This window comes from Somniosus microcephalus, chromosome 15 (genome assembly GCF_052327205.1).
Source record: "Somniosus microcephalus isolate GS21.2 chromosome 15, FLI_Smic_1.0, whole genome shotgun sequence".
NCBI lineage: Eukaryota > Metazoa > Chordata > Chondrichthyes > Squaliformes > Somniosidae > Somniosus > Somniosus microcephalus.
Window position 1 is genome coordinate 32,354,641 of NC_141001.1, and position 23,760 is coordinate 32,378,400.

At 43.2% G+C, this 23,760-nt stretch overlaps 1 protein-coding gene across 1 annotated transcript in view; it reads right to left on the minus strand.

Annotated features, from left to right (window-relative positions):
- Positions 1-404: 404 nt before the first annotated feature.
- LOC147106614 (plakophilin-3-like) overlaps positions 405-23,760 on the minus strand; it is a 65,082-nt gene continuing 41,726 nt past the window's right edge. The window contains exons 6-13 of the mRNA XM_086007624.1: positions 22,841-23,015; positions 20,386-20,503; positions 17,668-17,835; positions 15,794-15,973; positions 14,324-14,477; positions 13,028-13,220; positions 12,331-12,415; positions 405-2,755 (exon numbers count right to left, since the gene is read on the minus strand). Coding sequence (XP_085863750.1) covers positions 2,720-2,755; positions 12,331-12,415; positions 13,028-13,220; positions 14,324-14,477; positions 15,794-15,973; positions 17,668-17,835; positions 20,386-20,503; positions 22,841-23,015 — 1,109 coding nt within the window. The 3' untranslated portion in view covers positions 405-2,719. The remainder of the gene's footprint in view (positions 2,756-12,330; positions 12,416-13,027; positions 13,221-14,323; positions 14,478-15,793; positions 15,974-17,667; positions 17,836-20,385; positions 20,504-22,840; positions 23,016-23,760) is intronic.

The following is a 23,760-nucleotide window of genomic DNA, read 5'->3' on the forward strand; positions in this document are numbered from 1 at the left end:
TGGATGATCAGCCATGATCTCATTGAATGGCGGAGCAAGCTCGAGGGGCCGAATGGCCTACTCCTGCTCCTATCTTCTATGTTTTGATTCTCAGTGCTTATGTATTTACCATCAGAGATTTTGGGGTAGTCTTTCGTCTCTGCTGCCTGGACAGTGAGGATTGTCCGGGTGGAGCACAGAAAGGAAAATGTTGCAGGAGGATCGCACACCTTTTACAGAACCAGTCGGATTTTCCTTCCATTAATATAAATGGGAGGAAAATAGAGGCGGGTTTTGCTACCAGCGGGCTATTCACCTGGTTTAAAAATCTCTGAAAGGGACAGCATCCCCAGGCAATTTCCTCAGTTAGATTGTTGCATATCATATGAAGCATGGTGTAAGAAGAAATTTCGGATTAGATTAAAAAAATTATAAAGCTTTTTTTTATTTAGTTTTTTGAACAGATAATAATGAAAGCAAAAAAGTGTTTTATAAAAGCAAATAAAGCTGGCATTTTACAGTTAAAATTGGAACGGCCATAGTTTCTTTATAAAAATCCAGACATTTACAAAGAATTTAATCATCCATCCATTCAGTTATCTACATTATTAAAATGTTGAACTCGACTTCTTCTGGTCATCAGATTGTCTCATTCAGTCTGTCACTTTTCAGCAATCTAATTGGTCCACGAGAATCACATGCTCACTGCATCTTTCTGCTAGTAATTTGATTGGTCTGTAGGAAACACATGACTTGTCTGTGACATGATTACTGCAGACCAAGCCTGCTTTTCCACTCCACATCTAGGTTCCCTGTTGTCCTCCCAGCCCAACCTCAGACACTCCTCTTGGCTGGACAAAGACCTTCTTCCCCAGCTTCCCAGTTAACATCAGGCTTCAGCCTCTACCCATGCCCAGTTCCCTCCACACTTGGTCCTGGCTCTACCAGACCTACACTCTTTTGTTTTTTGTCCTTAGCATCAGCCTCCCACTTTCCCAGCCTCAGCGTTAGGTCTCCCACTCTCCCCGACTGGAGATGTGGAACATCTGTCACTGGCAAAGCACAGACTTGGGTTCCCATACAAGCCAAGGCCCCCTGAAGTGCTCTGCTGCCCATCTAGTTGGCCTGTTTGAAACTATAAAACTGTTTTGAAACACTTTAATTAAAATAGTTACTCTGGGATTGTGTATTTCAAATTTCTGCTGCAGTCCTCAAAAGATAAAGAAAAATCTAGCAAGTTTTCCACGGACTTGTTTGGGGAGGTGGTGGGAAGGAGAGATTATTGTATAGATATACATTCTATGTGCAGTATGCAACCTAAAATAACCTACTTTTTAAAATGGTCATTCTTTAATTATTTCATTGGTATTGTTGATTTGAAAGGGTAACAAACCCAATTATATTTTTATATTTAAAATCCCATTTCCCAGATGACATTTTGTCTAAACATTATCTGTACAATTCTGATCTGACAAACACCACCAAATCTCCTGGCCTCCTATGGCTTCCCCATTGTATTTCTTTGGTTCTCTGTCCTTGTATGTGGTTGCACTGTTCCAAACCCAAGTTTCATGGTCCAGCAACTTGAAACTCCCACTCACTGTAGAATGGATACTTTTGGTTCTGAAGAATTGGAAGATCTTCCTGTGCTCATTTGTAACTACCGAGCTAAAGACTGGTGTGGGAATCGATGTTATTGAACTCCTGCCAACTTACTTAACAATAAAGTGTAAAGAAATTCATATGGACTGCCCCAAGAATTTGTCATTACCCTTTATTACATTCAGACATGTACCTTGCCAATATTAGCTTTTTAGTCCGTTAGGGGCCATTCCATACTACTTAATTACTCACACAATTTTCTGACCTAATACGTGTGAAGAAGAGAACATAGCGAATAATTTCTCAAAGTGTGATTCAAAATTATATTGTTAGAAAACTAGACGAGTGAACAATTATATAACCAACACTGTAGTATATATGGGTTGGGCACCTCGGGAATTAGAAAGAGTTTATACACCTCATAGATACAGAAAATGGCACTTGTTTTAATGAGATTGTAAAACAACTTGACCAACGTTCCCTCTAAGCTGTGTGGCCGCACGGTTCTCTGCCGGTCCTGCGCATTCCGGGACGGGCTTTTTCAAATGTTAAGTTTCGCGCACGTGTGAAACTGTGAATGGGCCGCGCACCCAAAAAAATTAGGGGGAACATTGAACTTGACCTATCAGTTAAAATGGTTTAGATCCTGTTAACCCACTCGACCCGCTGGAGTGGCTGCTATGAGTTGAGACAGGACTTTGGAGGTTTCAATTAAAGTATTAGTAAAATCATTTTTAGTGCAGTACTACTTTGAAAATAAACAAAAGTTCAAATCTGGATTTGCCGACACATACTTAAGGACAGTATAGACAAACCCTATTCAGATACTCCAAAAAGGATAGGCTTGTTGTGCTTTAATACAAAATTTTGATATAAACATTTTGATATATGTATATTTAAGTTTCACACATGGTAACTGAACCATAATGTTGCTTGTGGGGATGTTCAGTCCCAATGTACTTTCAGTAGATTCAGACACTGGCAGGCAGGTTTCTGCTGATCCGAGAGCACTTTGCAACTACTTGTATAGGAAAACAGAATAGATGAAGTTTATTTTATCCTTTTTGGGGGAGGAGTATTCAGTAGTATCCACTTTTGTCTGCGGTTTTGATTGAAGCATATGGTGTCTGATTAGACTTCAGTTGGACACAAAATCGTCTTTTAGATAGCCCTTCTGCAGAAAGAATGAAAGTCACACTGAATTCAGCAGTTTCAAATCATCTGTGAAAAAGGTGCGTTGATGTTTTTTTTTAAATCAGCAAAGAAAACAACTTGCATTTATACAGTGCCTTTAAGGTTGAAAAAACATCCCAAAGCACTTGACAGAGGCATAATCAGACTAAATGGACACTAAGCCAAAAAGGACATATTAGGAGGGGGTGACCAAAAGCTCAGTCAATGAGGTGAATTTTAAGGAGGGTCTTAAAGGAGGAGAAGCACTGGGGTTTTAAGAAGGGAATTCCACAGAGTGGGGCCTAGATGGTTAAAGGCATGGCCGACAATGCACAAGAGGCCAGAGTCGGAGGAATGGAGATTTCTGAGGCGGGTTAGAGATAGAGGGGCAAGGCCATGAAGGAATTTAAACAGGAGGATGAGAATTTTAAATCTGGTGTGTTGGGGAACTGGGAGCCGATGTAGGTCAGCAAGGCAAGGGGTGATGGGTGAGCGGAACTTGGTGCATGATGGGAAGTAGGCAGCAGAGTTTTGGATGAGGTGAAAGTTAATGGAAAGTGGAGGATAAGAGGCCTCAGTATTGATCCTATCCCACTACCCATCCAACCTAGCACAGATGGTAACCTTAGGTACAAGAGTGGAGTCGCCATAGCCTTTAAAGAGAATTCACAAAACAAACAAGATGTACTATCCCCAGAACTGAAGGTTAGGCCAGCATTTCACCAAGGCCAGAAGACCAGGTTCAGCACCAGAGACTTTGGTTTATTCCTACGTCTTTGACTATGACAAACTGTTCACCACACTGTGCTCAACTTGTCATTTAGAATGACATACTACTGTGTAGTGCCTCTCTACTGCAGATGTCAAGAATGTTTAACTGGTTTCCAGATTTCAAACGGCAAGTTTTTACATACAGGCCTTCAATAGATTTTCAGAACATTTCTATTCCCTTCCCCTATCCAACTCATCTTTTTCCTGGATAAAAGTACCATTCTTTCATAGAGGTGTTTATATCTACAAAAACTGACAAAAAAAACCCAAAAGTCTTGAGAAAGATTTGCCCCTCTACAGCAATGCTTATTTTGTTGTTGGATAAAGTATCTGACAGGAGGAGATTGGACTTGTTCTACAAACACCCAGATCCCCTCCCCACCATCCTGAAAATTGACTGAACATGTTTGACAGACTGCTGCGAGTCCCCTGACCTGGAAAATGCCAAACTCTAAATGTTAAATTTCCCCAAGTTGCAAGTAGGGCTAGAATGATTCAGTGTCTCTTCTTCTTAGACAGTCCCTCGGATGACTTGCTTCCACACTAAAAATTCGTTATCAGGTGACTGATGAGTCCAATACGGGAACTACAGTCTCTGTCACAGGTGGGGCAGACGGTGGGTGGGGTGCTTGGGTTGATGTGCGCTGCTTCCGCTGTTTGCGCTTGGCTTCCGCTTGCTCCCGGCGAAGAGACTCGAGGTGTTCGGCGTCTTCCCAGATGCTTCTCCTCCACTTTGTGCGGTCTTGGGCTAGGGATTCCCAGGTGTCAGTGGGGATGTTGCACTTTTTCAAGGAGGCTTTGAGGGTGTCCTTGGACTGGAATGATTCAGTGTGTGTGTAAATACAATTACAAGCAGCCTCTGTCCCCCCTCTCCAGTATCCTCCTGATCCACACTCCCAGAGGCTCTGACTCACGCTGGGGTACCAGTGTTTCCATGAGCAGCAACTTCCCTCTGCTACATCTTCAAGGTGTCATGTCTAGGCGGTGAATGGTGACAGGTATTCGAATATAGGGAGCACCATAACCAAGCCCAATCTTGAGCTGACATCCATACACTTGCATTGTCTGCCAGGAATCAGTAGATGCAAATCAGCAGCGGCAACCGTGGCTATTTTTCACCCTCCCGAGCCAAGGGGTTTGGAGTCCAATTGTAGCATCACAAATGCTGCCTGCACTGAGGTCAGCTTACTCAGCTTAGACTGAGGATTTCTGAAGTTGTTGCATCATCATAAGAAGGCGGGGGGGGAAACATTTATTGTCCCCCGCTCCACTTCAGATAATTACAGAAACTGTTTCCACCAACGGGGGGCGGGGGGTCAGTAACCAGAGGACATAAATTTAAGATAAGTGGCAAAAGAACCAGAGGGCAGATGAGGAGACATTTTTTTTTTTAAACACAGCAAGTTGTTATGATCTGAAATGCACTGTTTTAAGACACTGGTTAGGCCCCAGCTGGAGTACTGTGGCCAATTCTGGGCACCACACTTTAGGAAGGATGTCAAGGCCTTTGAGAGGGTGCCGAGGAGATTTACTAGAATGGTACCAGGGATGAAAGACTTCAGTTACATGGCGAGACTAGAGCAGAGAAGGTTAAGGGGAGATTTGATAGAGGTGTTTTGAAAAAAAGAGGCGACATGAAGAAAAAAAAAATATGCAGTGAGTTATGATGATCTGGAATGCACGGCCTGAAAGGGTGGTGGAAGCAGATTCAATAATAACTTTCAAAAGGGAATTGGATAAATACATAAGAACATAAGAAGTAGGAGCAGGAGTAGGCCATACGGCCCCTCGGGCCTGCTCCGCCATTCAATAGGATCATGGCTGATCCGAACCTAGACTCACGTCCACTTCCCTGCCCGCTCCTCGTAACCCCTAATTCCCTTATCTGCTAGGAAACTGTCTATCTCCGTTTTAAATTTATTTAATGTCGCAGCTTCTACAGCTCTCTGAGGTAGCAAATTCCATAGATTTACTACCCTCTGAGTGAAGAAGTTTCTCCTCATCTCAGTTTTGAAAGGGCAGCCCCTTATTCTAAGATTATGCCCCCTAGTTCTAGTCTCACCCATCAGTGGAAACATCCTCACCGCATCCACCCGATCAAGCCCCCTCACAATCTTATATGTTTCGATAAGATTGCCTCTCATTCTTCTGAATTCCAATGAGTAGAGGCCCAACCTACTCAACCTTTCCTCATAAGTCAACCCCCTCATCTCCGGAATCAACCGAGTGAACCTCTTCTGAACTGCCTCGAGAGCAAGTATATCCTTTCTTAAATATGGAAACCAAAACTGTACGTAGTATTCCAGGTGTGGCCTCACCAGTACCCTGTATAACTGCAGCAAGACTTCCCTGTTTTTATACTCCATCCCCCTTGCAATAAAAGCCAAGATTCCATTGGCCTTCCTGATCACCTGCTGTACCTGCATACTAACCTTCTGTGTTTCATGCACCAGGACCCCCAGATCCCTTTGTACTGTAGCACTTTGCAGTTTCTTTCCATTTAGATAATAACTTGCTCTTTGATTTTTTCTGCCAAAGTGCATAACCTCACCCTTTCCAACATTATATTCCATCTGCCAAATTTCTGCCCACTCACTTCGCCTGTCTATGTCCTTTTGCAGGTTTTTTATGTCCTTGAAGGGGAAAAATGTGCAGGGCTGTGGGGAAAGAGCAGGGGAGTGGGAGTAATTAGATAGCTCTTTCAATGAGCCGGCACAGGCACGATGGGCCGAATGGCCTCCTTCTGTGCAGTATCATTTTATGACATTATTTAAAAGGTATTCTACTTCCCAAAAAAGTGTAAAAGATCACAGAAGTTGGTATTGGACGTAATAGAGAAGAAAGAAGAAAAGTGTCCCAAAATGCTTTACAAGCAATGGATTACTTTTGAAGTGTAGTCACTGGTGTTATGCAGGAAATTATGGCAAACAATTTGCACGCAGCAAGGTTCCACCAACACCAGAAACACGTAACTCGTCATTCATTCATGTGCTGTCTGCAGGTCTTTGCTGTGCACAAATTAGTTGTCGCGTTTACCTACATAACAACAGTAATTGCACTTGAAAATGTATTAATTTGTTATGAAGTTGCTATGGGAAGTTCTGACATGAGGTTCTGACATGAAAGACTATATAAATATGTTTCTTTCTCTCCTGTACTGATACAAACAAAGGAACAAAATCCAGAGGAAAAAAAGATAAGACCAGAAAATTATCACTTTGGGTGTGGGCCAAAAACAGGCGGTTGCAGATCGGCCGCTGGTTAAACACCCTGCCTGATTTTCAGTACCATCAACAACAAGTTATATTTATATAGCACCTTAATGTAGTAAAACATTCCAATGCACTTCACAGGAGCATTATCAAACAAAATTTGATACTGAGTCACATGAGGAGGCATTTGGGCAGATGACCAAAGGCTTGATCAAAGAGGTAGGTTTTAAGGAGCGTCTTAAAGGAGGAAAGAGAGGATGAGAGGCGGGGAGGTTTAGGGAGGGAATTCCAGAGCTTTGGGCCCAACAGAAGGCACAGCTGTCAATGGTGGAGCAATTATAATCAGGGATGCCTCAGAGGCCAGAATTGGCGGAGCACATCAACGTCAACGGAAAGTAAAATAGGGCGAGTCTATAACGGGCGGCCGATCTAATACTCCCAGTTTTCTGCCCGGGCCCAAAGTGAAAATGACCCCCTCCATCTTTTAAGTAGAACTGAACAGCTGTGGTTTTTGGGGAGTAAGTATTGCAGAGCTGTGAGAACATCCTGTACTGTAGGTCTTCATCACTGTGACCAAGCACCCCTACACCTGCTTCAGGCGACTGATGAAAAGTTAAAATGACACACCCTGACTCTCCAATTTAATTGCAGTCAAAGTGCCTTTGGGCAAAATGCAAGAGATTGTACATCAATCAAATAAGACCGAACAACTGGAGGGAGGGCGGGGGAGGAATGGAGAAGGCTAGGTGGCCCAAATTTTTCCATTACATTTACAGTAAAGAAAGCTTGGCAACACCTCAAAGAAGAAAAAACAATTTTTTGGTTAGCTGCCCTCTGTATAAACTTTATAAAACTATCCTCCTCTGCAATCATTCTCTTTTAAATCATTTGGCCGTTTGATTTTAGGCCTGGGATCAATTCGCTGGGACACAACTGCCCGAAGTGTTGAACCTGGAGAAAAACTCACAGTTGCTAAGCCTTTAAAATTGGCCTCCCCATCCCACTGAGAGTAAGGTTGCTACATTGCACCTTCAGGAGGCAGCACAGGGGCAAAATGGGGTTTGGGCGCATGGTTGGAGTTTTGATCCTTGCTTTTTTGTTGTTGATAAAAAGTAATTGCAAATCTTAGTAACAGAACTAATGTCTGCACATAATTAAGATATAGAAGTCAAGTACAGCTACATTTTGAAATGTAAACTGGGCAGCAACATTTTGATTTTTTTTACCCCACTTAAACACTGGCCTCTCCGATCTAAAGTCACTGTGCAACAGATCTTCTCTGGTTAACGGGGCAGGCTAGAGATCTGTGCTAGGTCTGTAACTCATCACTAGGAGATGTTGCAGAATGACTCCAGGGGTTAGCTTTCCAATTTTCTTCCCCTCCCAGTGGGGTGCTGCCTGGACTCCATTCAGTGAGTGAGATCAGATTGCTCACCATTCCATTGCACATCTTGTTGCATCTCTCAAATGCTGCACAGCTTTACGACTCCCTTGTTGACTGTTATCTTTGGTATCTTGTGAGTTTATACTCTAGTGCCTTCAATACTTTTTAATTTCTAAAAAAAATTATAGCTGCCATTCCTCCCATTTCTTGCTGGAAATAAACAGTATTATAAACTGAAAAAACAGAGTTCAAGATTTCTTCTCTTTCCCTCCACCAATTTTCTCCCCTTAACCCCTCTCCTGAATTGTGCTGGAGTATGCATTGTTGCTCTGATGCTTTGCTCATCTTTATATTTGAACCTGAATACAGGAAACTTTGTGCTATCTGGCACCGACGGGACCGAGCTGCTGCCGTACATTCCAAACTGCCGTACACTCCAGAGCTAATGTTGAAACATACGGAGATTTTCATCTCCGTATGAATCAACAAACCCTGTTGCTTAGCAACAGCCTCTAAACAGTCGGCAAGCATCTCTGTAGTGTCTCTAGCTGAAGCTGTTGCTTAGCTACAGACCTTGCACAGCTTGACTGTTCAAAAAAAGCAAAGAAAAGAAACGAAAAGAATAAAAAACGGCTCTTGATTTTTGCCGGTGGCTCCAGCTTGCCGGACGGTTCACCTCTGGATAACTCAAAATTTCCTGTAGAGAGTGTCATTAATAACAACAGAAAATGCTGGAAAAACTCAGCAGGCCTGGCAACATCCGTGGAGAGAGAAACAGAGTCAACGTTTCAGGTCGAAACCCTTCTACAGAACTGAGAAAAAAAGGCAGGAAATTAAACAGAGTAAAAGGCAGTTTGGGGGCTGGGAAATGGGGGAGGGGATGAAAGAAGAGACATTAAGAGATATTCAAGGTGAGACGAGATAGTAATAGGTTAGGTAAAGAAACAAACAATGGCTCTAGATGAAGTGTGAAATGCGCTGGCAGAGTGAGGGACAGCTGCCATGTGGGAGAGAAAAAAGGGAAAAGGCACAAACCAAAAGTGTGGATAAAAAATATAAAAATATAATAGGGGCCGAGGTTATGATCTGAAATTGTTGAACTCGATATTGAGTCCGGAAGGCTGTAAAGTGCCTAAATCGGAAGATGAGGTGCTGTTCCTCAAGCTTACGCTGAGCTTCCATGGAACAATGCAAGAGGTCGCAGACGGTGAGGTCTGAGTGGGAATGGAACGGTGAATTGAAATGACAGGCGACCGGAAGCTCAGGGTCACCCTTACGGACTGAACGGAGGTGTTCTACAAAGCGGTCACCCAATCTGCGTTTGGTCTCCCCAATGTAGAGGAGACCACATTGTGAGCAGCAATTACAGTATACTAGATTGCAAGAAGTACAAGTAAATTGCTGTTTCACCTGGACAGTGGGAAGGGGGGAGGTATATGGGCAGGTGTTGAATCTCCTGCGCTTGCACGGGAAGGTGCCGGGCGAAGGGGAAGGGGTGCTGGGGGTGATAGAGGAGTGGACTAGGGTGTCTCGGAGGGAGCAGTCCCTACGGAATGCTGAAAGGGGAGGGGAGGGGAAGATGCGTTTGGTGGTGGGATCACGTTGGAGATGGCGGAAATGGCGGAGGATGATCCGTTGAATGTGGAGGCTGGTGGGGTGAAAGGTGAGGACAAGGGGAACCCTATCGTGGTTCTGGGAGGGAGGGGAAGGGATGAGAGCAGAAGTGCAGGAAATGGAACGGACACGGTCGAGGGCCGTGTCAACCACGGTAGAGGGGCATCCTCGGTTGAGGCAAAAGGAAGACATGTCGGAAACACTGGTGTGGAAGGTGGCATCGTCGGAGCAGATGTGGCGGAGACGGAGAAACTGGGAGAATGGAATAGAGTCCTTACAGGAGGCGGGGTGGGAGGAAGTGTAGTCCAGGTAGCTGTGGGAGTCAGTGGGCTTGTAGTGAATGTTGGTCAATAACCTATCCCCAGAGACGGAGAAGTCGAGGGAGGGAAGGGAAGAGTCGGAGATGGACCATGTGAAGTTGAGGGAAGGGTGGAAATTGGAGGCAAAGTGAATGAAATTGTCACTTTTGGTTTGTGCCTTTTCCCTTTTTTCTCTCTCCCACATGGCAGCTGTCTCTCACTCTGTCGGCGCATTTCACACTTCATCTGGAGCCATTGTTTGTTTCTTTACCTGTCCTATTACCATCTCGTCTCACCTTGAATATCTCTTAATGTCTCTTCTTTCATCCCCTCCCCCATTTCCCAGCCCCCAAACTGCCTTTTAATCTGTTTCATTTCCTGCCTTTTTTTCTCAGTCCTGACGAAGGGTTTTGACCTGAAACGTTGACTCTATTTCTCTCTCCACGGATGTTGCCTGGCCTGCTGAGTTTTTCCAGCGTTTTCTGTTGTTATTTCGGATTTCCAGCATCCGCAGTATTTTGCTATCGTAGAGAGTGTCATTAGACTATTTGACCATAGGGACCTTAGAAGCCAAGCCTCATCCTGCCATCATCCGACACCGGAACATGAAAAGTTCCAATAAGGACAATGACTTGTGATCTGGATAGAAGTTCTTGGCCAATTTTCATATGTTTCCCCTTCATTCCATGATGTTAAGACAATCTGTAGCATCCCTACAGCTACTCTAATTGACACTGACAAACTCAGCACATGCCATGGCCCAGACCTGGGGCCTTCCTAGTCTGCATGGCTCAATACTACACCATTTACTCACTGAGCCATACCAAGAAGCAAGAACTCCACACTTGGAGGGAGGAGTTAATTTATGGATTAGACTTACACCTAGACTTGAAATAGTTACTCAGTGGAAGAATTTAAGAAGGAAAATAACACATTCCTGATTCAATAGAAAGTACAGGGTGTAAGCTCTGCATCAGGACAGAAGAGCAATCACGGTGGCATAGTGGTTAGCACTGTTGCCTCACAGCGCCAGGGACCCGGGTTCGAATCCGGCCTCAGGTGACTGTCTGTGTGGAGTTTGCACATTCTCCCCGTGTTTGCGTGGGTTTCCTCCGGGTGCTCCGGTTTCCTCCCACAGTCCAAAGATGTGCGGGTTAGGTTGATTGGCTATGATAAATTGACCCTTAGTGTTAGGGGGATTAAATACGTGGGGTTATGGGGATAGGGTGGGATATGTGTTGGTGTAGGGGTTACGGGGATCGGGTGGGATATGTGTCGGTGCAGGCTCGATGGGCCGAAATGGCCTCTATCTGCACTGTGGGGTTTCTGTGATTCTGTGAAATGGTCTGAGCGAATCTTTAAGATGCACCCCAATGACTAAATGAGCTGCATGACAATGCAGCTGCCTTCTCCTCGAAATGCACAGAGCTACAAAATGACAGCCAGATATTTAAAACTTAACATATATATATTTTTTTACTTTACTCAGTAGACCATTGGTGGTAGACTCGTGATATTAACAGGTTTGTTGGATGCAATGGCAAGATAAGGCTCTTTTAATTTGTATTTCAGGTCACAACACAGTCTTCCTTGGTATATTCAGAACATTCTCAACACTTCAACTACTGTATTTAGTGAAACCAAAACCTGCCATTCAAGAGCCTCTCCTGGAAAGCAACACAGCCAACAGGCCAAGTCTCATGCAATCAGCGCTGCTTTAAAAGGGAGTCTCAACATCTATACAACAACTTGTATTTTAAACCGTGCCTTTAACATGTGCTTCACAGGAGCAGAATCAGACAAAAGTTGACACTGAGCCAAAGAAGGAGATATTAGGACAGGTGACTAAAAGTTTGGACAAAGAGGTTTTAAGCAGCTTCTTTAAAAGAGGAAAGAGAGGCAGAGAGGTTTAGGGAGTAATTACAGAGCTTAGGGCTTAGATGGCTGAAGGCATGGCCGCCAATGGTGGAGTGAAGGAAGGCGAAGATGTACAAGAGGCCAGAACTGGTAGAACAATGAGGGTTGTAGGGCTGGAGCAGGTTCCAGATTTAGGGAAGTGTGAAGCCCTAAAACCACGTAGTTGTATTGAGTTTTCATTTTTTAGCTGAACAGTACAGGGGCAATCTCCCTTTAAGAGTCAATGAGAAATAAAAATGTAGTATCACTGTGCAATAATATGACTCTCTTTTGCAGAAAGCAAAGTTCTGCCACTAACTTGCTGAATGTTGCTGCCACCAATACTTTTACTGAAAGGCTGAAGTAACAGAACAGGTAAAACTGGTTTGGGCGTGCTTACCAATTTATATACACGATGCATGGACTTGTAATACCACATGTTTCCCAAAAGGTTGGAGGCAGCTTTCACAGCTTTCTCAGCTTCACTGAAAACAAAAAGTGACCAGGCATGAGCAGAGCTACCCAAAATCCATGTTTATTGATTCCTGCAGTTACTTAGAAAACAAATATTATGTTTATCATCATGGAGGTTTACATTGGCCATGTGCCTAGAACAAATAAATACTGGAATATCCTCTCAATATAATCCCATGTTCTAATCAAGTAGACATCAGAACATGGGATTAACAAGCCTTGAGCTAGCATTTGTCCTCTCGGGTAAGCAATCCTGGCTACCCATCAAGTAAGCCAACAAGCCAGTAGTTGTAATGATGCATTCAGACAATCTCCTTTTACGTCAAATTAGAAAAGCAGGAGCATCCAAGCTTTTTATCTTAGTGGGTCACTCGAGCACAAGTAACACATGAAATTCCACATCCTGAAATTCAGAGATGAGATAATTGGGCTCCCTTTAACCAAGATTCAGAAGCTTAATTCAATCTTACTATTAAGTTGCATATTTCGCAAGCTGCTGATTGCCAACAGATCTTGATGTTCTGATTTAAGATTTATTCACCAACTAGAGAAGATTAAAATATTTTGCGCCAATTGATATTTGTGTTGGTATGCTTGACATTTACCTACTTTGACCCACTTACCTATCCCTCCTTTCTCTGACGTTCATGAGCTTCCTTAATCCATTATGGTTTACAACTTGTCTGGGAGCTTCATTGGTCGCTACCACTAGATTGTTGAGTATTGAGCAAATGTTAGCGGCCACCTCATTCGATGGCGAAGAGTCGTTGATGTCCTCTGGTAACTTGTGCAAGAGGGGTCCAATGACTTTGATTGCTGTGGAGAGGAAAAGACATTTGTTGAAAGTTTTTTTTAACAAATGTATAATTGTAATGATGTACCACATTTGTATAGTGCAAGATAATACTTTTAGTGGAAACAGATGCTGTATGCTTTGAGTTTAATTGTACTTTAGAGGGACAGACAGCTTTATATGGCTTGCATGTCTCATTTGTGGTTCTTTTTTTTGGCGGGGGGGGGCAGAAAAGAAGGGTTAAAGCTAGGTCAGTCATTTTCTCATTGATCTTTGATGGTGGCTGCTGTGAGCAATCATTTAGTGACAGAGAATGCTATTATGTCTACACGATTATACACTGGTTCATATGAAGGTAACAGCCTTATAACTGCTTCCCGTAGTTCATTGTTTGTACTATGTGGCATAGCCTCAGTACAACTGATTACATGCTCTTTCCCTCCTCTTTCTCTTCCACTTTTCTCCCTTTATCTTCACCTCTTCTCCTGAAGGCAGATAATTATGCTGGCATATGGGTCCATAAGCAACAGAGGTGGTTTGGTATTTTACCCAAGTAACTGATTTTCAGATGCAACTCTGAAGAGCCAGTGTTGATGCGCTATTTATTCATGGGAGTCATCACAGTTGAGTCCACTCCTATCCTTACCGGATAGCTATAAAATTCAATTTACAATACCGAGTCACTGGGAACTACACTCGCCATTCTGATTGAAGGGGGACAATACCATGGGGGTGGGAAAGTATTTTTAACCTGCAGCACTCTTCTTAGAAATTTCCTTAGCGTAGAATCTTCCTTATGGTGGTCCACCATATTGTGTCTCCAGTCAGGAAAAGGTTCTCATGGCTGACATATCCATCAGGTTCATCTCAGGCTGGTTTCCATTGACCTGCAGTAGAATTAACATTCTTTCTTCCTCTTCTCCTGCCCCCTCCAATCCAGTCTCAGCAAATCCTAACCGTTCTGTTAATGCTGTTATTGGGAATGCAGGCCTATGTCTTGGGAATTGGGAATGCAGGCCTATGTCTTGCCTTGCCTCATGAGAATGGAGCTATTGGATAAATCATCAGATGCCCTTATTTGTGCGGATAAACAACAGTTTCTATCTGAGATTAGGAGGTTACTTACCGACATCGTCCTTGTTCCTTGCATGGACTGTAAGATTTCGAAGTAGGCCAGTCAACGACTTTAGTACATTATTGTTATTGCTCTTCAGACAGTCCATGAGAGTGTGCCATGTTCTGTCCTGATCCATTGTCAATCGACTCATCACAGAGGCCCACTGAGAATACAGAGGCACAGACATAAGCACAGTTCAAGACCAGAGATCTAGGGTCTGTTTGAATCTAGCACAACTGAATCTCCAAATTCAGAGCAGAATCTTGCATCTGGTTTTTCTGGTCTTTTTATACACTGTTAATAGTTATGGTAAAGGCATACTTAACAGTTTCACTAGGAGGAGGGAGTGAAGAGAGCCATAAAGGAAATGAAGTAACAGAAGGCATACAAAGGCCTAGCAATGGATGAGTCGTCAGTGATGCATTTAGCCTGGACTGCTTGAGGGGAAAACAGACAAGACAAGGAAAGAAAATAGTGTTATGCATTTCCAGCAAATACAGTACAGAAAGAAAAAATTAACATTTATCGACTACGTGAAACTCATATGTGGGTATATACGCATGCACAAATCGATATTGTATTAGTTTGGCAAAAAGTCATTTTAGAGCACGTTAGGCAAAATATTCTTTCTTTGAACTAGATTCTAACATTTTGTAGAAAACTTGCATGTCACATATCAAATAGTGAGAGTTTTGTTTATTAATTTCTACAAAAACCATGATAAGTAAAAATAACCATGTGCACTAAATAACCCATTGTGCGCTAGGTAGAAGTTTAATCTGTCTCTCCGTCTGGCAGTGTGCATTTGGAAACATAAGGTTTTAAATTAACTATAGTGCAACATATTAACATTATATGGAAAGTTTAAGGCCCGATTTTAATTCGGGGCTTGAATGCGGTCTAACTCACATCACAGTGCTGCGTGAAGCCAGCAAAGATTTTAACTCCCGGGCCTACATGAAATGTTCGCCGCGAGCCTCCCGCCTGAACCTGGCAAGCGGGAATGGGATTTCGGGTGGCGGGAGGCTGCCTCCGGTGACTGGAGAGAACCGTCCCCTGCATAAAGTAAGGGGAGGTTCAAGGTATCCTTGTGGGGATTGGAGGAGCACTCCTGCTACTTTTGACCCACAAGGAAACCAAGAAGAAAAAATTCGGACTTTTCTGGGCCTCTACCCCTCTACTGGCTCTGCTCCTGCTTGACACCAATTTTCACTGATGGGGCCAGGCGGGCAGAGTTACAATCGTTCATTTAGAGTGGAATATTGACATTGGCTAGACTCCAGTAGATACAAAGTGCAATTAACAGTTTAGTGGTTATATGGGGGAATGACAGGTTGACCACAACATCACACACCAACAGAAAACTGTTACATACTTAAGATTTTGTAAAAACAATGTAAGCGAGTTGGTGCTTGCTTTTGTTTTACATGTCTTAGCTGTTAAATGGAATAAGCCAACCAGCTCTGGGTGCTCCCTTACCCGGAAATCCCCTGCCGTAATATTTTGTAGAGCCCCCAAGGCAGCTTCAGTGGTCTGCTGGTTGTCCTCGCTCTTGTCTAAGAGCCTGCTGTACACCTTCACTATGGCTGGGTTCCACAGCCATTCCATTCCTTTAGGATCTTTTGACACTTCTGAAAATATTGCCATATCTGTATTGATCTAAGAAAACAAGATTACATATTGCATGTGTACATGTGTGCATGTTTTATTTTTAAGTTAATCTAATGCTTAGCCAGGTGAGAGAAATTAATTAAAGTTTAAATGACAGTATAACTCAGCAACAGTTAAAAAAACACTTCTGATTAAGTTATAGAAATAAAAACCATGGGAGGCTTCAAATGGTCACAGCACCCTGCTCACATACACTCAATAGAAACATAGAAAAATAGGAGCAGGAGTAGGCCATTCGGCCCTGCGAGCCTGCTCCGCCATTCAATATGATCATGGCTGATCCTCTATCTCAATACCATATTCCTGCTCTCTCCCCTATCCCTTGATGCCTTTGTGCCTGGAAATCTATCTATCTCCTTCTTAAATATATTCAGTGACTTGGCCTCCACAGCCTTCTGTGGTAGAGAATTCCACAGGTTCACCACCCTCTGAGTGAAGAAATAGCTCCTCATCTCAGTCCGAAATGTCCTACCCTGTATCCTGAGACTGTGACCCCTCGTTCTAGACCCCCCAGCCAGGGGAAACATCTACCCTGCATCCAGCCTCTCTAGCCCTGTCAGAATTTTATATGTTTCCACAAAATCCCCTCTCATTCTTCTAAACTCTAGTGAATACAGGCCCAGTCGACCCAATCTCTCCTCATACGACAGTCCTGCCATCCCAGGAATCAGTCTGGTGAACCTTCGTTGCACTCCCTCTACGGCAAGTATATCCTTTCTTAGGTAAGGAGACCAAAACTGCACACAGTACTCCAGTTGTAGTCTCACCAAGGCCCTGTACAACTGTAGTAAGACATCCTTGCTCCTGTACTTAAATCCTCTTGCAATGAAGGCCAACATACCATTTGCCTTCCTAACTGCTTTCTGCACCTGCATGTTTGCTTTTAGTGACTGGTGTACAAGGACACCCAGGTCCCTTTATACATCAGCATTTCCCAATCTATCACCATTTAAATAATACTCTACCTTTCTGTTTTTCCTACCGAAGTGGATAACTTCACATTTATCCACGTTATACTGCATCTGCCATGTATTTGCCCACTCACTCAACTTGTCTAAATCGCCTTGAAGCCTCTTTGCATCCTCCTCACAACTCACAATCCCACCTAGTTTCATGTCGTCAGCAAACGTGGAAATATTACATTTGGTTCCCTCATCCAAATCATTGATATATATTGTGAATAGCTGGGGCCCAAGCACTGATCCCTGTGGTACCCCACTAGTCACCGCCTGCCACCCTGAAAAAGACCCATTTATTCCTACTCTCTGTTTCCTGTCTGTTAACCAATTTTCAATCCATGCCAGTATATTACCCCCAATACCACGTGCTTTAATTTTGCACACTAACCTCTTATGTGAGACTTTATCAAAGGCCTTCTGAAAAGCCAAATACACCACATCCACTGGTTCTCCCTTATCTATTCTACCAGTTACATCCTCAAAAAATGGGTGAAGGTTTCCTTTGTGTGCTATGTGTAACAAAATCATAAAAACTATTCTTGATAAATGTGTTAACATTTTGTTACACCGGACATCAACTGAAAGTTTACCCACCCCCTCTCCCACCATGTCCTGTGAGAGGTGGAAGGAGTATTGAATTTTGATATTTAGTGAAAGGCTGTGTGCGCCAAATAGGATGGCTGCTATTGACCTCCATAATATAGAGAAATACAACTCCCTCACCTCTTTAACCTTTCTGCTCTGAGGAGTGAAACATCCCACGACACCCTCTTTCTTCATACTTCTGTCATTCCTCCCAGGGCCCTCCAGTCGATTCTGGTAATACAATGGTATTTCTTCATACAGACGATAGGACAAGTTGCGCAGGATGCAGGCTGAATTCTCTACGCTCTATCGAGATGGAGGAGAAACAACACAAATTCTATTAAAAAAAAGAAAATACTGCAGATGCTGGAAATCTGAAATAAAAACAGAAAATGCTGGAGATACTCAGCAGGTCAGGCAGCGTTTTCTCTCTTCACAGATGCTGCCTGACAAATTCTATTAAGTTGAGTTTACTTAGTGATATGCCTTTAAGAAATCTGCTTAATGACAAATGCAATTTGATATGAAGGGGTAGAAACAATACTGCCTGTTATGTAGTTAACATCTGTTCTTTCTCAGCACCTCAGCTGGTTATCTATGTTTACAAATGGAGGAAAAGGTCTTCCACAACATTATTAACTACCTGTCTGAAGACAATCACTGCCTTCTAGAGAGAACTGAAACAGTTTGGGTCAGTAACCCCATTAGCTGCCTCTCTCACAGTGAAGTAAGCCCCTGCTCAGTGTCATAGTCTTCACTGAAATGGGGTAGGAATTCACTATCCAGCCACAAAAATTCTACCAGGGAAATGACAACGGCTCATTTGAAAATCATCCACCACACCAAACGGCTGTACTTCCAATCTAGATTGGATTCAAATGAATGTGATCATCAACAGACAAACCAAATGTACGTCTCTCCAAGTTAATCTAAAACTCAGTCCACATATGACATCATTCTGTATTCCCACTTCTTGTTGCAGTCCTTCATTGAGTATTGGCCAGAGATGGGCAAACTGTTCACTTCCACAGTCTTCTTCTAAAAGGAAACGCACTGTCATCCACCTCGCTGGACTTTTTTAAAACTTCTGTTAAATGAGATCACTCATAACAGAGGTATGTGTGGAACTCACTGCAATGATGCAGATACTGAGTGCTAACATTCCAAACTATGGTTTTAATTACAACACGGAGGAATGAAACCGAGAAGTATTTCTTAAAAAATTAAGAATACCTTCAAGACAAGGTTTCTCGATATTCCATACTGTTTCCACCAGACTGGGGAGAAACTAGTTTCATTGGGAATCATATATTAAAATGATGCTTTACGAGGAAAGCAATACTTTTAGTTTTAAAGACACTGATCAACACAGCATCCATCGCACAAGACTAAAGAACATAACTATTTATCTTTTTGAATAAATAGGAACTTCATAGTTACACAAACGTTACAGCTAGCATTTTAATCCTTGCCCTACTGAACCAACTGAATTGGGATTTAATTATTTTTTTACTACAAATAGACACAAAAATCCACCATAGTTTTGCATCTTGACCCAAATATTACAAGTAAAAAACCAGGCTCTTAAGGACAGATTGGTTGATAAGTGCATTTCTACAAGATATGCCTTTGACTTCAAAAACTCATCAACAGCGCAACAGTTACAGATTAATGACAATACTGTAAACTGGGCCAAGGAATCTCCTCTACTTGGCCAATTATCCAAAGGAGACATTTCCCTCAGAGCAACGAGTTGCCAGTCATACACAGTGTTCACTAGAACACTGAATGGTCTCATACTGGAAATAAGGACACTACAAACCATTCCTGTACACAGCAAACGTACAGCCTTCAAACACAATCAACTACATAATATTGCAACCCCACCAAACACAAGGAAAGACAGAATGAGAGACAAAACCCTGCAAGTGCATTTATTTCTTTTTTTATAAATCATCTGTCACAAAATGAAAATAATGCAGATTGTAAACGGAGAGGCACTGAAACACTTTTAGAATTTACATTGTACTCTCCTGATTTCTCATTAAAAGCTGTTGACAGGCGTGGCATTTAGCCTCCCCAATACTTCACAAACAACGTAGTGGAGCCAAAATTCTTCTCTGGTTAATGTAGAGATGTGAAATTGGGTGGGAATGTGTTACACCGGGGCCCCATCCCATTTAGCACCCGGCAAAAATTCTGATGAATATTGACACCTTGTAAATGAAGGAAATAATCACATGCTGTATTTCCTGTTACGTGCCCTAGAAATGCTGGGTACAAGGGATGTCCATGTATTCGTCACATCCTGCATTACAAGGAAACTCTTTTTTATCCGGCACCGACGGGACCGGCGTGGTGCTGGTTTATCAAAAAGTCCGGATTACCGAGAGTTATAGTTACAAGGTACGAGAGCTCCGTACACAGCAACAAATCCAGGCTTCCCTGTTGCACAGATCCAGGAACGGCCACTAATATGAAGTAAAACTTACCTGATCCTACTCCAGAATTTTGCCGGTTAACAGAGATTTCCGGTTATTTAGGTGCCGGTAAATCGAGAGTTTCCTGTACTAAGAGCCTTGGGCCGGGGTGGGGGGTTAAAGTTTAAATGGTAAAGTGATCTATTGCACTAATGAAACCAGCATTTTCAGAACTGGCAAATTCAAGAAATATTTTTTCAAAATCACTGGCAGTATAAATATATAAATAAATGACCCAATGCAGGGAATTGGTCCTGGGCCTCAGTCGCAGGCAAAGGGCGGGTTGAAATTTTGGCCCCAATTAGATCTGCCCTGAAGATGGCCCCGGCTCCCAGTTAAATAATTTTTGCCCAAACGCAGGACAGAGACTCCCTACCTTGTTTGTTCCATTGCTGTCATCGATAGCCTGCTGGATGAAATAGACTAGGGAGTCCACTAAACCTTTACACTCGCGTATTTTCTGACGTGTTTCATCTTTCCCCGAGCTCAGGTTTCTGTACAAAATATGAAATGAACAATAGGATTATTGTTTGTACTGAGCGAATATAAAGAAAAAAAGTGCATTCAAAAGGGAGCACTGACTGCTAAATAACTACCCCTTGGATGGACGTTACTGCCACAAGATTTCCATGTACCACACGATAGAATTTTATCGCTCAGTATCTCTTCTCCCTCACCACAATCTGAAAGCCTCTTTTATATCAAAAAACAGTCTAGTTGGGGCAGACAGATTAGAACTTCATGACTGTATCGGTGCCGTTTCCTGCTCTCGCCCTGAACTGGACAATTTCATTCAATTTGCCTCCAATTTCCACCCTTCCCTCAACTTCACATGGTCCATCTCCGACTCTTCCCTTCCCTTCCCTTCCTCGACTTCTCCATCTCCATCTCTTGGGATAGGTTATTGACCAACATTCACTACAAGCCCACTGACTCCCACAGCTACCTGGACTACACTTCCTCCCACCCCGCCTCCTGTAAGGACTCTATTCCATTCTCCCAGTTTCTCCGTCTCCGCCGCATCTGCTCCGACGATGCCACCTTCCACACCAGTGCTTCCGACATGTCTTCCTTTTTCCGCAACCGAGGATTCCCCTCTACCGTGGTTGACACGGCCCTCGACCGGGTCCGTTCTATCTCCCGCACTTCTGCCCTCACCCCTGCCCCTCCCTCCCGGAACCACGATAGGGTTCCCCTTGTCCTCACCTTTCACCGCACCAGCCTCCACATTCAACGGATCATCCTCCGCCATTTCCGCCACCTCCAAAGTGATCCCACCACCAAACGCATCTTCCCCTCCCCTCCCCTTTCAGCATTCCGTAGGGACCGCTCCCTCCGAAACACCCTAGTCCACTCCTCTATCACGCCCAGCACCTCTTCCCCTTCCTGTGCAAGCGCAGGAGATGCAACACCTGCCCTTATACCTCCCCCCTTCCCACTGTCCAGGGCCCCAAACACCCCTTCCAGGTGAAACAGCGATTTACTTGTACTTCTTGCAATCTAGTATAATGTATTCGCTGCTCATGGTGTGGTCTCCTCTACATTGGGGAGACCAAACGCAGATTGGGTGACCGCTTTGCGGAACACGTCTGTTCAGTCCGTAAGGGGGACCCCGAGCTTCCGGTCGCCTGTCACTTTAATTCACCACCCCATTCCCACTCAGACCTCACTGTACTCGGACTCTTGCATTGTTCCACGGAAGCTCAACGTAAACTCGAGGAACAGCACCTCATCTTCCGATTAGGCACTTTACAGCCTTCCGGACTCAACATCGAGTTCAACAAATTCAGATCATAACCTCGGCCCCCATTACATTTTTGCTTATATTTTATCCACATCTTTGTTTTGGCCTTTCTCTCCCCACCCCCTTTTTTTTTCTCCCACATGGCGGCTGTCTCTCATTCTGCCAGAACACTTCACGCCTAATCTAGAGCTGTCTTTTGTCTCCACTAGTCCCATCACCATCTCGTCTCGTTTTGAATACCTCTTAATGTCTCTTCACTTCTTTTGTTCTCTCGCAGCCCTGCCTTTCGATCTATTTCATTTCCTTTCCAGTTTTGAAAAAGGGTTCATCCGAAACGTCGACTCTATTTTCTCTCCACGGATGTTGCCTGGCCTGCTGAGTTTTTCCAGCATTTTCTGTTGTTATTTAGAACTTCCACTTCTCTAGCCGTTGTCAATGGTACTCCCATCATTGGTTGACAAAAAGTGCGTTCTGTAGGACAGGCCTGTTCATGTCAAGCCCCCTAGTTTTAATTAATTCACCATTACAGCACAAGCCAGGTGTCCCACTTTATCTACTACCAGGCTACAAATAGCTGAAATGCTTATATAAAAGTGGATGAATAGGAAAACTTTTACAAATACATTTAAAAAAAAATGAATTGTAGGATGATGTTGTTTTACAGTGGGTTGTCATACTCAAGAGCTAGGCCATGGATGTCCTCCAGATCCATGCCACCATCACTCCGCTTCGCACACTCCAGTTCTTCGTCACGTTGTCAGAAAGAGGAAGAACTGAATGGAGGCCAGGGGTGTCCTTCGAGGAAAGAGGATAGTGGAAAATAATAGTTCTGCAATGGCTATGACAGGAACCTGAGTGCGAGTTTGTTGCCTGCCCTTATGGCCAGGGAATATGGTGACTGGAACCTAAACTGACATAGAATTTTGTAAAGTACTTGAATTTTTGACTTTAATTTAAGTGATGTGCAGTGTGTAGAAATGTAAGTGATTGATTTGCATACAAAAACATTTATGATAACATCAATGGAAGCAGCAATGACATTCCTGCCTGGAGATTGTCTATAATTTCAGAAGACATGAAACATTACCGAATGTAGCCAGTGGTACTGTAGAAGACGTCATCCTCTGAAGGAAATTGCTTGATGTTCATACTGTTGCTCCAACCCGAGAAGGGGCCAATGATTTCTTCTGTGACTTCCTCTAATGTATTTTGGGCAAGAGTGTTCTTCAGATTCTCATTGGAAGACAGATTCCACAGGATCCCTAAAGAGACAGAGATACTAAGTTCAATGTAAGAGTAAATTAATAATAGAATCATAGAAATTTACAGGACAGAAGGAGGCCATTTGGCCTGTTGTGCCGTGCTGGCTCTTTGAAAGAGCAGTCATGCTTAGTCCCACCTCCCCCCCCGCCCCGCCGCCACCCACTTCTTGTCCATAACCCTGTCTGTTCCTCATCCTCAAGTACCCGTCCAACTCCCTTTTAAAATTATTTATGGAATCAGCTTCCACCAGCTTTTCAGGTAAAATCTTCCAGGTTCCATCAACTCTCCAAGTGAAAACATTTCTCCTCATCTCCTCTCTAGAACTTTTGCCAATGATTTTAAATCATGACTGTATTGATTTCTATGTGGGTTCAATGACGACACATTCATGAAAGAGAATGTCTTTTAATCTAAAGTTTGTTCATCTAGGTTAACAGCATTACAGGAGACACCACGTTAGAGATCCATCTAAAACGAAACTAAAACTAAACTGCTTGTCTCTCACATGCCCTCTGCTGGTCAGGCATAAATAATCAAACAGGCAAATACGCTGGTAAGGCAGCATAATCAAACAGGCAAATACCATCACTATTTGCTGATATCATTACATCTCCCTTTCTTAAAACAAAAGTATTTTACTTTTATCTAACAACATGTTTTCTTTGTATTACTCTGCATTTTAACTGTAACACTTAATGAACTTACATTATCATTATCATTATCAAGGTTTTTTAACCTTGTTTT